Consider the following 17713-nt stretch of genomic DNA (forward strand, 5'->3'; position numbering starts at 1 on the left):
CTGTTTGAAGTAGGATTTCATGGGGTCTTTCCTTACTTAATTTTTTACTCTTCATTATGTCAGTAGGCTTAATTTAGCGGCTTATTATAATTAAATACAGCTGATGATTATGTGCAACACTTATTATGCAGTTGTTTTAATTAGCATTTTTGTCTTGTTTGTTTAAATTAGTCTACTTGGTATTGTAATTCATGTGTGGGTGTTTTAGTTTGCTAATGGGTTAAACCTCTGTGCACATCAACATTTCTTTGAATTTAAATGTCTGACACTGCTCTTTAGCGCCATCAATATTTAACTGTCCACAGGAGGTGAGGTTTTGGCAGGCATCCTGCAATTTTTTAAAAACAAACTGACTTTGCTTTTTTTTTTTTTTGAGTGTAGTCAAAGTCTAATCCATATTCAGGATCCACTGGATGATTTCTTAAGCACTACATTCTTCTCCAAAAAAGTAATTGATGGAAATTCCCTGTCCACTTAGTCTTGTGTGCTGACATATTCATGTCTTATTTGGTTTGACACGTTTGCAGCAAGCACTGATTGGAGAGCATGGCTCACTCCAAGAATCGAGCCACGGACGGCAAAATCACCTACCCTCCGGGGGTGAAGGAGATCTCTGATAAGATCTCCAAGGAGGAGATGGTTCGGCGACTGAAGGTGAGCAGCAATCTGGCATTCACCCAAGTGGAAACAGCTTATTATAAGTGCTGGATGTATTTTTCTGTGTAATTACAAAGAATAATAAGTACTGAAGCTTGTCCGAGTCTTCTGTTAGATATAGCCTGCAAGTCTTTTGATACCATTAATGAGTAACCAGTGTTAATTAATATTTGTGTGTGTGTATATATATATATGTATATATGTATAAATCTAAATATATTACTTTGAAATAGCTTTTTAATAAGGATGTAACGATTCACTCAGCTCACGATTCGATTCACGATTTTTCTTAAAATAAAATTATATTTAAAAGATACATTTTTAATTAAATGTGTCCTTTTATTATTGCTTGAACAAAATGCTGTATTTTTTTTTTTGTGAAATTGAAATATAACTATAATAATATAATTTTTGTGTAATTTCCTAAAATTTTTTAGAAGTAAATGCTCATCATAGCGTCATTTGGCCATAGATGTAGGAACTAGGGAACTAGGCAAAAAAATAAAAAATCCTTATATTCTAATTTTGTCAAGAATTATATATATATATATATATATATATATATATATAAATCATCCATAAACTCATAATTTGTTCTAAAATAGTGTAGTCTGGCTATGTCTATTTTGATGTTTCTGTTCAGCAGACAGTGAGGTTCAGGTTTGTTCCGATCAGAGCTCATTTCTCCATATATTACGCTCCGCTCACTCATTCCGTGGGGTCTCGCACAACCCAGAATGGCCTACTGGTTCGAAAATATGCAAGGAGACATTTAATTGTTTATTAATAAACTGGTGTTTTCTGTGTTGCTGCAAAGATGAAGTTGACAATGTAGACTCGCCACGCCAGAGAGAAATGCACATTTCCTCGATTTATTTTGGTTTTAATATTTTCGTTTAAAAGTAGAAATTTCAAGTTTTCTGTAATATATAGCCTATATTTCTCAAATCTGTGAGGCACAAGCTGAGTTTCGGCGCCCTCCAGTTCACATGCAATGCAAGTGATCCTGCCGGCGCCTCATTACATTGTCTACTATATATTTGCTTCTTATTTATAAAATACGGGCAATTGATTGATAAAACATTGATCAAAATTAAGATACATTTTAAAAAGTTTTCTATAAAACAAAACTTAATGAAGTTTACCAAAAACAGCGTCTTCACCTTTTCTCTTTCCGCCTCCATCTCTACCTGCAGACTGAGCTCGTGCGTCATCTTTGCGCCAGTTATTGAGCCAATAAAGTGTAGGCCTATGTATTTCAAAATTGTGTCTAGTACTATATTAATTACAAAGGTTTAATAGGCATCTTCATTTCAAACGACCCGACCGTCCGCGACTCGAATTTCATAAAAAATATTTTTGGATGACTCGTAACTGCGGGTACCCGCTCATTTTGGATCAACCCGCGCATCACTGATTCACACCACACGTGAATTTAATTATTCGCATGAGTAGATTACATACAAAGTTAATGCCAGGGCACAAATGGAGGCAAATTCGCGTCAGGGGAAACGAAGGATGTGAAATGTGTGACACGTTTGCCCGAAACGGGAGATATTCAACTCAGTCGCGTCTTTCATGCAAGTTAAAAAAATTCAGCTCGAGCGGAAAATTTGCCTGCTGCTTGTTGGTTCATCTGTTTAAATCAGAAAATGGAGGAGCGCATTGTAGCTGTTTGCGGGCACCCCAAAATCTATGATGCAAATTCACAGATTTTGTGCACCTCTGTATGGTGCTGTGAACAGACACGTCTGTGTTTGGCTTTCTGGCATTTTTGGGACTTCCACAACAGGTACAAAGCAGCGATCGTATTTATCCTAATCATGGTTATACTTGTGGGATGTTTTTCGCTTCACTCAAGCAAATAAAAACAGCATGAGTGATCCAAAAAACATCCCACGAGTAAACTAGAGCGAGGAACGCGATTGGCATGTTCGCTTCGTATTTGGTGTGAACACACCATTAGTTAGTCATTTTAGAATCTAACAAGTGTAGTAAAGTTCTGTAGTCCAAAATTTATATTTTTAGGTATTTTATTTCATCTTTATTTCAGTTAACAAAAATGAATTTATAATAGTTTGTTTTAAAAATGTAAAAACATCCAGTATCCAGAATTAATAATTAATGTGAACAAGTTCTATTTATAGATTTTTGTAGATTGATCCATATTTGTGATTGATTTTTTTTTTCTGTGGTTATTTTAGCAGAAATATTGTGTGTGAAACATTTCATGTTTAGATCTTTAAACCTCACCTGAGTTTTTATCACATAGAATGAAATTATTATTTTTCTGCTCATTTTTCAAGCTGTTTTTACAGCTTGTAGATAGCGTTTCCTCCCTCAGTGGTTTTGCCACTTATGTCTATTTTTAAGTAAGACTGTCAAGTGAAAGTGTGTTTCCCATTAGTGTTTTACATCACAATGTTAGTTAGATGTGTGGTTGACACACGACTCTATGCTGCTATTCAAAATCAGATGGTGGTGAAAACATTCATGGACATGGACCAGGACTCAGAGGAGGAGAAGGAACTTTATCTGAACTTGGCCTTGCATCTCGCATCAGATTTTTTCCTCAAACACCCAGACAAAGATGTCAGACTACTTGTGGCCTGCTGCCTTGCCGATATATTTCGCATCTATGCCCCGGAGGCACCGTACACGTCACCTGATAAACTTAAGGTTGGAAACTCAACATCTATTGATTTGAATGCAGTGTTACTTCTTGCATATGTCAGTGAAGAACCATGAATGTTTGCATTTATAATTACTAATTACTACATTTATAATTATTAATATTAAATTCCTACCATGATGCCTACCATCTTGAGATCACATGACCAGCCCAATACGAAGTCTATTATGGCCCAGTTAAGCCAAATTGTGGTTTGTATTGGGAAAGAAACATTTAATTGTATTAGTGTGCATTAAAACCGATGTGCTGAAATTTTGAGGGTGATATTTGTGTCTGTTTTTCTTCACCTTGAACAAAAGACGGCAACGGATTGAATACTAAAATAACACTGCTGTCTCTCATGCATTGACTTCACAGGTGCTTGAAATAGTAAAACTCTTTGCTCTTCTTTTCCACTCAGGATATTTTCATGTTCATAACTCGACAGCTGAAAGGGTTGGAAGACACCAAGAGCGCTCAGTTTAATCGATATTTTTATCTACTGGAGGTATGGCACCCAACAGATATAGAAAAGCAATGTCTTCCCATGGTTTCTGAACATGCATCTGACCTTTCCTTTTCCCTTCTGGCTCTCTAGAACATCGCTTGGGTGAAGTCCTACAACATCTGCTTTGAATTGGAGGACAGCAATGAGATCTTTACTCAGCTCTACAGAACGCTGTTCCAAGTGATCAAGTGAGTATAGCTCAGTATAGCCAAAAACATTATTTGTATATTTTATTCATTTAGTATTGTTTATAACGTGTATATGTTTAACTCACTTGATCACTTTTCCTAGTGTTAAATTTTATTCCAAAAATTACTATTACTAGGCTTACTATTTATATTGTTAACATTTTTATATTTGATTTATTGATCTACTACACAGATGCAAAAATCTTTTGGACAGTCCAAAATAAAAAAATCTAGTTATAAAGTTATTTAGAAAATTATTTTAAATACTGCATATCTATTTTTCACATTTTCCAATATAAACAAGGCTAAATATCAAATAACTTAAAATTATATAAAATGATGATTTGATAAAAAAAAGATGTAAAATATGATTATTTGGCAACATATATACAAGTAAAATGTTTTAATAAATTTTAGAAGGGTAACTTTTTAGTGATCATTCAGATGTTTCTTGATTGCTATTCAAAGTGTTTTATAGGCGACATTGCCTTATTTTATATTACCAAAAATGTAATCGTATGAAATGTATCACCTAGTCCTGTGAAGTTGCTGCCATTTGGTTCGAAAGCTCAATGGTGATTCTTGCTATAGCGACTGTCATCATTCAGTAAAGCTTCTCTGTGGTTTACTGTTTTCTGTTTGAGATGTAAATGTGAAGCTGCAGCCTATTTGTTATGTCCTAATAAGCTGTCAGCCTCCTGCTCACTGATATTATTTCCCTGCATTCGGTCAGATGACAATGATGTGTGCGAATCCCAGGTGGAAACCCTTCATTGCATGTGCGCTATAAAGGATGCATATGGGGTGATTCATCTCAGCCACTGATGTTCGCTCAGTTGGAAATGTCCTCTTGAGTGGGACACTGCAGTGCTCTGCTCTTGCTGTAAATGGAAAGTGTTTCTGTTTTGTCTGCCCCATTGCGTTTGCTTTCCATCTTCCACTCCTGTACTTTGACTGCCTGATGCACCTGATTTTAGGTCAGTTCTTGTGTTTACCTTTTTTTTTTTCTTTTTAGCAATGGACACAACCAGAAAGTGCACATGCATATGGTGGATCTCATGAGCTCAATTGTTTGTGAAGGCGACTCTGTCTCACAGGAACTCCTGGATACTGTTCTGGTTAACCTGGTCCCAGCACACAAGGTACAGAGAACTAAAAAAAAAAAAAAACTTTCATAAAAAAAAAATTGTCCGGGTCACATTTCACCCAAGTTGATTTTGATTATTATTATTTTTTTTATTACTTACCATGCTTTCATTAATACAGTGACTGAACTACTGTATTAATTTAAATGATAATCAACATTAAAGACAATAATTGATGGTAAAGCTTAACTGACATGGGAATAATGCAACATTTTGTTTATGTAAAATATAAAGATAGAATATAAAATACAGTAAAATTAAAACCATAAATATTTTACAATTTAAATCATGCATTAAAACTTAAATCATTGCATTTAAATATGCATTAAATTAAAAATAATGTGAAGTTAACATCAAACAAAACTAAACCTAGGAGGTTAAAGTTATTTACATAAAAATAAAGGTAAAATGTAATGTACAATTATTTGACTATTCGTAAGTAATGACTTCTTAAATGGTTCTGCAATGCAAATTATGTAAACACATTAATAAAATATGAAAAGCATTTTATTATAAGACCGGCTTAAAATGCAACATATGTACATAATTTATAGCTTTGTCTCTATCCAAAGGTTGAAGATCCTGCTCTTTAAATAATGCTAGATGTATTAAAATATTTATATAAAACCAAAGTATTTATATATTAACATGACAATGAAAAATTTAAAGATATAAAACTTAACAGCTTTTAACATGGGTTTAAGTTTAAAAAAAATTTCTTGACAGGCACCATGAGATTTAAATTAAACTTTAAAAAACATTGCTCTATCTTGTCTTTCAGAACCTCAACAAGCAAGCGTACGATCTGGCAAAAGCCTTGCTGAAGAGAACCGCTCAGGCCATAGAGCCTTACATTACCAACGTGAGTAAATGTGATTTATTATAGTTCATTGTACATAGGATGTATGGGTGGGCCAATAGGCAATTACATCATCTGATAGACATCATGATGTTGTGCAAGCCCCCACAACCCCCCGCCACTTTTCGCACAATCGCGGTTTAGTTTTAATGTGCGGTTGCACGTACTACCTTTATACTGTGGAGTGGCAGTACTTACCACACTGAGGATTTGCAAATCATTTGCCATCATCCTCAGTCATCTCTCCTTAGGCAGTGTCTACACTGGACGCGACAGTTTGTCGTGTAGCACCGTAGCGCAGCGGTCCCCCAAACTTTTTAGCGCCAAGGACCGGTTTAATGTCAGACAATATTTACACGGACCGGGCTGTCGACTCTGTGACATTTAAACATGCCTTAAAAATATAAGATACCGCTAAAATCCACTGCTCCCGGCTCTACTGGTCCAATCAGTGCAGGGTTGTGCCAGTGTTGTTTTGTGTCGAAAATGTAAAAAATATACATCATGAATCTATTTTCCCAAACTGTGTTTTTGTCTTTTCCTGAATCACTACGGTACTCTTATAATAAGTGTTTATATTCGGACTATTTTAGTCTGGTTGGGGTAGGCAACGCTGCAGAGTAGCACAGAACCTGCGTGACTCGCCATAGATGTAAACAGAGAGAAGTAGCTCCGGCTACAATATTCTTCCGCTAGACGCGAGTGCCAAAAGTTACCGACTGAAGCTTTAATGTAAGTTATTTATTCTTTCTTGTGCGGCCCGGTACCAAATGACGCATGGACCGATACCGGTCCGTGGCCCAAGGGTTGGGAACTGCTGCCGTAGCGCATAACCGAAAGACTGTCTACACTGGACGCGACAAAGGGACCATTAAAAATCATTTGTGTTTTGTGTCAGCAGGTCATAAATAGAATGCGGCAGCAGTTTACTGTCAGGTATTTGTGGTGTCATGTTGTCCCGCATCCAGTGTAGACCTCATCACTGAATTTAATGAGTTCTATTGACTGATCTATATACAGTGAATCTCTATTATAGATCATGTGGTTCTATAGTATTTTGTCTCGCTGCTTGCATCCAGTGTAGACATGGTGTTAGGGATCGTTTGTTGTTTTCCCTTATAAGGATTCATGCTTCGGGCACACCTCCCCCAATCCCCTTGACAAAGACACCCCCCCCCCCAGCTCGCCCCCCTCTGCTGATGTCGTCCATCACGATGTTTCACTGTAGACATTGTCAGATGCCAAATTTGAAGACATCGCCCAACCCTAATAGAAAGTACACCCTATCTCTCATCAGCTGTACCAGAATCATGCTGGGGACAAGAAAGGTCTTCTTATTTATTTAAATTTTGAATAATCCCTAATGAACCTCCCTGATTTGGCTTCAGCCCTTTCGCTGTTGAAAACTCGTTGAGGCTGGCAACATTAACCAGAAATTATGAGCACCTCTCTATGCTCAAACGGCATGTTGAGCTTAAACGCATTCATCATCAACACCCGCAGGAGCATGCAGCGTTGTTATGCTATGAACTCTAGCGCTTTAATGAGCACTGCAGGGAATAGAGATACTGAGAATAAGTGTGGAGGAGAGTCCTTTTCAATAACCCTTAATAGATCAGCAAGGCCTGATTTATATTTCTATTCCTCTTTCTATTCTGTACAAGCACTTTGTTGGAGACGACCTCTCCCACAATTTACTTTTTTTATTTCAATCTAATACCAGCTTCCTTACACTAATCTCTAATCGATGCCATGTTAAGTGCTGATGCCAAGCGCTTATGCAGGGAGTTTGAAAAGGTGCCGTTTTCTAGGGACATGCAGTAGATGCTGATGGTCACAGTGTGTGATGTACGGTTTGGTGTCTCAGTTCTTTAACCAGGTGCTGATGCTGGGGAAGACTTCAGTCAGTGATCTGTCAGAACATGTCTTTGACCTAATCCTGGAGCTCTACAACATCGACAGCCATCTACTGTTGTCTGTCTTGCCGCAGCTGGAGTTCAAGCTCAAGGTAAGATTGCTTGTTGACCATAAATAGTGTTATGTCATCTTTCGGGGTCTTTGATAAAACTGTCTCAGTGTTTTTGCTTGTGAAAAAAAAGCATTATTGATTTGACGAGGATCAAGTTTTCCAAAAGTTTCCATCAGTTTTAAATATAACGAAAGTCATTTATGAATGTATAATGTCTAATTCTGTTTTCAAATTATTTGATAGTGCGCCTGTTTTACCTCTATTATATTATTATTTGTTTTATTTTAAAATGATTATATTCATTATATTGGGGTAATTTTCACTTGGTAGGTCTTTTAGTGAAATCTGTTGACTTCAGCCATCTTTATTGCATTATGTGCCATTGGTGACCATTCAAAAATGGGGAAAGTTTCAAAACTTTTCAAGTTTTTTTTTTTTCTCTCCAAAGTTTGCAGGCCTTTAGCTCAAAAAGTATTGAAGATATCTTAATGCCGTATTAGATTTTGGGTCTTAACAAATTTTCTAACAAAATCTTAATTTTTAAGGCCATACATTGTCAAGTTCCAGATAGTAAATATTTAAATTGTACACATTTTCGGTGGTCAAAAACAAAATGTGGGTCACTTGAGGCTTCAGATTACTGGTCGACCGATATAGTTTTTTGTGACTGCCGTTATCTTGCTATTTAAAGCTTATATATATATATTATTTTTTATTTATTAATATTTAAGAAATGTGAATAAATTTGAGAAGGGATTAAAAAATAATGTGTAAAATAAACATACTTTAGATGACAAAGTATTTTTCACAAATAAATATTTAATAAAAAATATAATTAAAAAGTAAGCAAAGACTGTGACTGTAACCAACAGGGCACTCCGTATTCTGGGAAGATTGAATGCATTGGGAATCATGTTTTTCAAATAAATCCAGTGTAACATTCATTTTACATACAGCACACTCAAATTATATGAACATGACAGAGGGCAAAATAAAGCGCAGCATAATTTGAAATCACAAGTACAAAGTTTAAAGAATTCAATTCACATGGACTGACCATCACACAGAGAACACGCGATCATACTGGATAAAAATGCACACGTCATAAGATCTCACAGCTGGATTTGGCAAAGTTTGCAAGGTTTGTGAAATGAAATGTTCATTAGACATTCAAAGATTTGTCATTCAGACATTCAAAGATGATCAATGCGTATTTGCTTAATGCTGACAGGCGCTGCCGCTCTCAGCACCGTCAAAATAAAAGTCTGACGCACCAGTAAAATAAACGTTCAGTCTCAAACACATTGCCTAAGCAGAAAAATGTATATATTTTGTAGGAGGGATTTTGTTTAACAGCTTCTGGAGCTACCAAGAGTTCCGATAATGCAGTATTGGAACATGTTTGAAACCAATCTGTTCTAAAATCTATTAGCTAATGCTCATCAAACTTTTTTTTTTTTTTTTTTTTATATACATGAAAACACATTTTTACTTTGTTTACTGATAACCAACACATTTTTGAAAGCATAGTTATTAGCATTGTTACGATTTATTAGATTAGAATTTGACATTCGGTTAACTACTAAATCTTTCTGTCCCCTTTTAATGTCAGGCTGGTAAGAGGTCTAGTTTTGGATGGCTATTTGGCTACTTTTAGGAATGTGTGCTACCCTTGTAATGAAATCCTTATTGAGCCTCTAGGACATCTGTGATAGCTCATGATTAACATCTCACAACGCCACGGAAGCAGTGCCTTGTTTACAGCTTTTTGCAGCCTGTGGGGGTAGAAAACCTCTTCAGAACCTTGAGTATATTAACTGTGGTCAGAACCTCATGAGACTTATGGTGTTTTAATAGCCAAATAAATACCACCCTTCAGTGCCTTACCTGACATTGTGTTTTTGTGACAATGGAAAACTTGGTTCAGTTATTTGCAAGTTACCTGAAAGTTTAAAAGTTTGGTATTTCTAATAAATGAATATACCATTCCCGAGCTAAAAGATGCTGTACGCTGCATGAAATTGATTACACTTCAGCCGAGTCAACGATCCTTTCTTTCACATGAGATTTAATCCAGTGTGGCCTAAAAGCACAGTTAGCATTTTTCAAAAATCAGCAAAGGCGATTACTTTCTTTTTCATTGGCTGTGTTGTATAGAATTTTGACAAAAGCAGGTTGGGTTTGTGATGAGTGTATTATGAATGTTATCGGTCTGTTAGAGCTGCCTGTTCCATGTACCATATTTGATGTTGTGTCTTTATCTTTAGTTTTTAATGCAAAACACAGTGAGGATGAGGCTAAATCAACTAAATGGGTTCATTGAATCCTTGTGCTGTAATAAATGGCCACAGGCCTTGCTTTCTGCAGTTATATCACCGGGAGACCCTTGTGTTTTGTAGAGTAATGATAACGATGAGCGCCTGCAAGTTGTGAAGCTCCTGGCCAAGATGTTTGGTGCAAAGGATTCAGAGCTCGCTTCACAGAACAAACCTCTCTGGCAGTGCTACCTTGGGAGGTACAGCTCATGCACAACACGTCCAATTACCTTTTTCTCTGTGTACACAAACTGGAAAAAACAAGTTTCAACAGCGAGACCAAGCTGCAAGATTGTGACCATCTGGGTTTGCTGTGGTTTCTTAGGTTTAATGACATCCATGTCCCTGTTCGACTGGAATGTGTAAAGTTTGCCAGCCATTGCTTGATGAACCATCCAGACCTGGCAAAAGATCTCACAGGTACAAACTGTTCCCCTTCGAACTTTGACTACTCCTTATATTTCACGACTTGGCATAAAAATCATCTGAAACTGAGGTGGACACTCTTTGCTTTCTTAATACATTTTTGGGGTTAATTCATTGTGTTGTTTTAAAGAAAAGGGGATATCCTAAATAAAATATCAAAAATGACAGTTTGCTGTTTAGGGTAATACAACCTGATACTAGTCAAAATCTTCTTTAACACTTGCTGCTGGTGATGTTTCAGGAAGAAGTCGTTGCCACAGTTTATGCACTGTAAACACGCTTTTAATAAAATAAATACTTTTTTTAATGAAAAGATACATTTATGTTTACATATAATGTATTGAATATATATTTAATATTTTTATTCATTTATTTTTAAATATTTAATATATTATTAATTTATTCATTTTTCTTTTTATATTGAATGCATCACAATGCCTAGAAAGGAATACATATTAAACCATTTTCGAAAGTAGTCTATTTTGTGTATTTATTTGTTTTAAAATGTATATACTTAATTGCAATTATTTTTATATACTGTATTCATGAGACAATGAAAATGTTGCATGTGCACATTAACCCTAATTGTGCCTGTTTTATTTTATTTCTTTCTGCAGAGTTTTTGAAAGTAAGGTCACATGACCCAGAGGAGGCAATTCGACATGACGTCATCGTGTCCATCGTGACAGCTTCCAAAAAGGACCTCTCTCTGGTCAATGATCACCTGCTGAACTTTGTGAGGGAGAGGACTCTGGATAAGAGGGTTTGTGCCAGGCTGTCTTTATGTTTGTTTGTTTGCTGTCTCTTAAACATTCTTTATTAGTGCTGCAGTCATTTTATTTCACACATAATATCTGAGGGCCTTTTCTCCCATTAGTACCCCAAATGAACCAGAGATTTTGACATCACCGCATTCAGGGCAGAGCCGAGCTGGAATACATTAGCTTGTTTCCTTCCAGACACACTCCATTTCTTCTCGCTATAATTTAATCAGCAGTCTCCTTTAGCCACCCGAGCTAGAGGGGATGGAATAATATAAATTGGACTATAACTCACATATAACCATTCCTCAGCCTTTTCAAAACGCTTTCAGGGAGGAATTTAATTGAAGGCCCCTCTGTGTTCCTGGACAAATGACACTGCAGTAGTCAAGGCGTATCTCCTTCTCGTCCTATTACGCTTCGTTTGTTTCTGCTTGCCATACAAAAGATTTGGTTTTATGCAGGAACTGTCATATCAGGCTTTTAATATGTAAATTTAGCTTCAGATTAAAAAAAGAACACGTCTTGTTCCATTAAAATATCTGTTTTCTCTCTCACATGGGTGTATGATCTTTATACCAGAACATAATAATCTTATCCCGTTGTGTTATCTTGCAGTGGCGGGTCCGAAAGGAGGCTATGATGGGTCTGGCTCAGATCTATAAGAAGTACGCTTTACAGGCAGAGGCAGGAAAAGAAGCAGCCAAGCAGATCTCCTGGATCAAAGACAAACTGCTTCACATTTACTACCAGAACAGCATCGATGATCGGTGAGTGAAGCTGATTAGCCGGCGGTCTTTCAATACTTGTGTGACATCCTCGTCTATTTTAAAGTCAGACTTTCTACAGTATATGGTTTATAAATTGGGCCAGTAGCGAATGCTGCTTCAAGTTAGTACATAGACATTAAGTGAAAAATACATAGATGTCTTGATTTCAAGTGGTTTTTGAGGATTGATAGATTATTTATGTGTAATTAATTAATTTTATTAAAATACTGGAGCTGTAAATCATAGTTTGCCATTTTAATAGACTTGTGGCGGTATTCGGTAATGCGATATATTACGGTAATGAATATGCACGATATCGTTATCGTGGGCACGTATAAATACCGCAAATAATTATATATTACAAATTATTCAGAATTTGAAATGCATTTTAAGAAAAGTCTTCCAATCACCTGGTCAAAATGCACAACACGGCTGCTTGAAAGATGCATGTGTGCTCTGATGTAAACAAGCACGCATGAGAAGCACATGGAGGAACACGTGAGAGACGCGTTGAATGAAAACACATTCATTCTCTGACAGTAGATGGCGCTAAACTGCAGAGAATGCAGTCCTTACCCTAGAAACCCCATATATAAACCAGCTGCACTACATTCTAAAACATTTAAATAATTTTAAATAGCCAATCAGATTTGTGTATTTTCTGTGATGTTCATCTTACCTATTGGTCTTTATAGTTCTTTTGCACTTGAATCTCTGCAAAACATTTAACATTATATATATTTTTGAAAAAAGTTATTTAACCTATTATACTATATACTATATTTTGAGCAATTTTAAAAACTAAATTTCAATACTGTGATAATACCGTGATAAAAGCATGATCAATTAATCGCAACAGGAAAATTTGATACCGGCATATCCCTAAATTTTAAGTAAGTTGACATTTTGTCTATGAAAACATTTTAATTGAATATTTAATTAGTTTAAAGTGTTTAGTATTTTTTTTTCTTGGTACTTGAAATGTGCTTGTTATTTGTTACGTGACGTATCACTGAACGGGTGTCCTGAGATATTGTGTCTGTTCTCGAGAAGGCCCTAAGCTCTGTAATCCGTGAAAGAGTTTTAGCATCAAATATTAAATATGCTTCGGTATATGAAATTACACTAGGGTGGCTGCCTAAAAATGCCAAAAAAATTAAATCACAAGATTCTGTTGAAGTTTCTGTACAACCAATTCATTTCTGACACAATTTCAGTTGCAGTTTCCAAGGCGCTGCTTTTTCGATGTTGACTTAAAATGATATTGAAAAAGATTGTTGGTGTCTGACAGCCTTTGAATGAGGCGTGAAGCCTGTAAGAGCTCTGTTGTGTAATTGGATTTTATAAGGTTGTTCGCAAGCTGTTGGAATTTAAGGACCGTTGCTGAATGGAGGATTTGAGATGCTGTTGTTTACAGAGAAAAGTTACTGATGCCATGACGTGTCCAAAGTCTGCCAGTTGCCCCCTCTACATAAAAAATCCAATCATTTCTTCAAGGATTTTAGATGCATTGACAGCCAGTGGGCATGTTTCTCAAATGAGAATAGAGAAGAATTTCCTCTGAGAGATTGCACTTTGGCTTAAAACAAGAGAACTGTGAAAATCCTCAGCTGAACCTGTATTGAGTGATTCTGCAGAGCTCTCTGAACACAATGCCAATCGTAAAGCGAGAACAGTGATGTCCCCAGACAGCCACTTACAAATGCAGATTCGGTAACGCATTACTTTGTAGCCTGTTTATGTAATGCATTATAAAGACATCATATTGCACATTGTGTGTATTGTAATGCATCACATGATCTATTTTTATAGATGATGTTAAATTATACGTTGTAATATGTTATCAGATTTCACAAGATTGTTTTTTTTTCCCTGCTGGCTGATTATACTGGCTATATTTTTAATGGTCTGACGACAAATATCTACAAAATATGTATTTGTATTAATTGTATTATTGTATGTCAAGTTTTTTATTTTTTATACAGAACTATATATATATATATATATATATATATATATATATATATATATATATATATATATATATATATATATATATATATATATATATATATATATATATATATATATATATATATATATATATTTTTTTTTTTTTATATAAATTGTTTACTTGTTTTTTTTTTTTTTTACAGTAGTTTATTTACATTTTATTTTGAAGCAATGACTCCGAATTAACCAGGTATAATCCAACTATGATTGACTATATTCATACATGCACTTTAGTTGAAAATAATGACATGGTGCAATTTTGTGTATAATTACCAGTTATTTGATCTAATAATTTGATAACTTGATTTAGGTTCACCAGCTACATATCTTGTGGAGATGGCCTACTGTTCAACGGTTTGAGATCGATATGTTTGTTATTTGATTGTCTTATGGTCACCAAGGCTACATTAATTTGATTTAAAAATCCAGTAATATTGTAAGAAATTATGTCAGTTGAAAATAACTGTTTTTATTTTAATATATTTAAAAAACAATTTCTTCCACTGAAGGTAAAACTGAATTTTCAGCAGTCATCACTATTGTCTTGAGAAATGTGCTCTTTAAGAAATATTTCTATTATTTTTATTCTTCTAATATCTGTAGTGGTGTTTAATATTTTTTGTGGAAACTGTTATACAGCTTTTATTTGAAATATATATATTTTTGCAGCAATGGTATTGACCAAATGAATGTGTATTTATTAAATAAAATAGTCAATTTAAAATCAAAATCAAAATTACACTAACTTTTGAACAGTAGTATATTTACTTGGACATAATGCGTGAATACAAAGAACACCTTTTGTAATGTTTTTATTTTATGCATGTATATAGCTTCAAATAAATGGTTACCATAGATTTGCCTCACACTGAACCCAAGACTGGAGCCACAGGATGAGAAATGCAGAGATGGTCACAATTTGTGACTCGCAACTTCTTTCATTTCAAATTTAAATGCACATTGCAGCCTTTTTTGTTTTAAACATGACTCTCTCTCTCTCTCCTGTCTTGTAATCATTTCTGACTTTGTTGTTTTTTTGCTTTGCCACAAGCAGTACTTTTCATTTTCAAGCCTTTCTGGTGTCCCGGCTTGTCCATATGCCCATTTTGAACTCCAAACTGATGAGTTGGTTTACAATGTTATTGCATCATTAAAGCATGTAATGACAACTGTGCAAAAGCAATTTGATGTTATGATTGGGTCATCAATATGAGATTTGAGCTCACTTCAGTGGTGTCTAAGATCATTTACATTTGGGTGATAACTTGTCAGAGAAAACAGTGTACAGTATTAAAGGAATTTAAGTTAAATAGGTTGGGGGTTCGATTCCCCGGGAACACATGATTCAATGTAAAAATTTATAGCCTGAATGCGCTGTAATTCGCTTTGGATAAAAGAGTCTGATAAATACATTTAAATTTAATTTATATATACAATATATTATATATATACATTTCTAAGATTGCATTTGGTTTTTTTTTTTCACTAGGTTGCTTGTCGAGAGGATCTTTGCCCAATATCTTGTGCCTCACAATCTAGAGACTACAGAGCGAATGAAGTGTCTGTATTACTTGTACGCCACATTGGATGGAAATGCTGTCAAGTAGGTGCATTAATTCTTGTTTTATTCTAAGAAAGAGATGCCCAAACCAAGGCCTGTTGTTGGTGCCTGGTGACCTTTGTTTGTTTTGGCCCCCCATGAAATGTATATAAAAAAGGAAAAAACATGCTATTAAAGCATAAGTTCTTTTCTAATTAACATGTCCCCCCCAATAATTATTTATATTATTATTTAGAATTATACAATAACTTTTTTCAGTGCAATGTAATATATACACACACTGATCTAAATGCTTGTTTAGACATTGAGAAGCTGATTTTGAACAATACAACCTGTTAACAAAAAGTCCCACTCTGTTAAATATGGTTTGACTTGGAAATGGGTCATATTATGGAGAGAAAACAGTTTCATGTTGTGTTCAGTGATTTTATAAGGTGCCTATAAAGATATATTTGCAGACTTGGAATGTTGATTGTGGTTGTTGTGGTCCATCTCTCCTATAGAGCTCTGAATGAAATGTGGAAGTGTCAGAACATGCTGAGACACCATGTGAAAGATCTTCTGGATCTCATAAAACAGCCAAAAGTTGGTTTTTCCTCACAGTTGTTTGGTTTTGGTTATTGCTTTTTCTAAATCTTCTTTATTACATGGTTTGCATCTGTTTAAACATTCTTGAATATTTTTTTTATTCCCCCAGTCTGACTCTTATAACAAGACCGTATTCTCAAAGGTCATGGTTATCACAAGTAAGTTGTGTTGTCTCATCCACAGTGCTGTTAAAATGATATTCCTGTTAAGTACTAGCTGCCTTTTTTGTAGTAACAAGTAATATTTACTGAGGGGGAAACATCTCTCCATCTTTGTGTTGAAGGAAACCTGCCAGACCCAGGCAAGACGCAGGACTTTGTGAAGAAGCTCGCTCAGGTTCTTGAGGAGGATGAGAAGATCCGAAAGCAACTGGAGACTCTCGTGAGCCCGTCCTGTTCGTGCAAGCAGGCTGAAGTCTGCGTGGTAAGTACCTTATCGCTTCACCTTGCAGGAAAATCGTGTTTTTACCAACACAGTTGAAGTTGTCTCAGTTTATGGCTGTGTTTGCACCCCACAGAAAGAAGTCACCAAAAAATTGGGCAGCCCCAAACAACCCAGCAATCCTTTCCTAGAGATGGTGAAGTTTTTATTGGAGAGGATAGCGCCTGTTCATATCGACACCGAATCCATCAGGTACATTACGATTGTTAAATACCAGGAATAAATGTACTATCATTTGCACAGTCTCACTCCTTCCTCTCTTTCTGCAGTGCACTTATCAAACAGGTAAACAAATCTATAGAAGGAACTGCTGATGATGAAGATGAAGGAGTCCCCACCGAGCAAGCGATCAGAGCTGGCCTGGAGCTCCTAAAGGTAAAGAAATCTGTGTTACCCACATTAGACTGTATCCGTTTTGGCTTTATATCCATTTCCACTGATAATTACATTCAAGTTAGATTTGTTAGTTGCTGTAGTAGAGCTACATGTAATTTCTCTTCAGATGAACCATTATTTTAACCAACCATGTATTGGTTGATTCAAAACATTGAAAATCAGAATTTAACGAAAACATGCAAATTACCAAAAACATGGAGGTTATCAAAAACATCTGGTAACATTTATAAAACAATTGAATTGGTAAATCATGTTTTGCTTCACTTTATTGAAAATTTATAGACCGTTTGTGCTGATTTATGTAAATGAGTCAAACTTTCCAGTGCTGTAGCGTTTTTACTACTGAACTTTAAATCAAAGATGGCAATGAAGTTTTTAGAGAAACAGATTTTTTAAAAGAAAGCTTGGCCCAATAAAATGAGAGCAGATACGATCGCCCAGCACC

At 35.5% G+C, this 17713-nt stretch overlaps 1 protein-coding gene across 2 annotated transcripts in view; it reads left to right on the forward strand.

Moving 5' to 3' along the window:
• Positions 1-17713, forward strand: part of LOC113114777 (sister chromatid cohesion protein PDS5 homolog B-like) — a 33403-nt gene that overhangs the window by 2844 nt on the left and 12846 nt on the right. For both annotated transcript variants that reach the window (XM_026281768.1, XM_026281770.1), the window contains exons 2-18: positions 528-654; positions 3133-3336; positions 3750-3836; positions 3927-4024; positions 5040-5166; positions 5951-6031; positions 7896-8036; positions 10397-10512; positions 10638-10732; positions 11356-11501; positions 12118-12269; positions 15772-15885; positions 16347-16428; positions 16541-16589; positions 16715-16854; positions 16949-17064; positions 17142-17247. In XM_026281768.1, the coding sequence (XP_026137553.1) occupies positions 547-654; positions 3133-3336; positions 3750-3836; positions 3927-4024; positions 5040-5166; positions 5951-6031; positions 7896-8036; positions 10397-10512; positions 10638-10732; positions 11356-11501; positions 12118-12269; positions 15772-15885; positions 16347-16428; positions 16541-16589; positions 16715-16854; positions 16949-17064; positions 17142-17247 (1962 nt within the window). In that variant the 5' untranslated portion in view covers positions 528-546. The remainder of the gene's footprint in view (positions 1-527; positions 655-3132; positions 3337-3749; positions 3837-3926; positions 4025-5039; positions 5167-5950; positions 6032-7895; positions 8037-10396; positions 10513-10637; positions 10733-11355; positions 11502-12117; positions 12270-15771; positions 15886-16346; positions 16429-16540; positions 16590-16714; positions 16855-16948; positions 17065-17141; positions 17248-17713) is intronic.

The sequence above is a fragment of the Carassius auratus genome, chromosome 15 (genome assembly GCF_003368295.1).
Source record: "Carassius auratus strain Wakin chromosome 15, ASM336829v1, whole genome shotgun sequence".
Taxonomy (NCBI): Eukaryota; Metazoa; Chordata; class Actinopteri; order Cypriniformes; family Cyprinidae; genus Carassius; species Carassius auratus.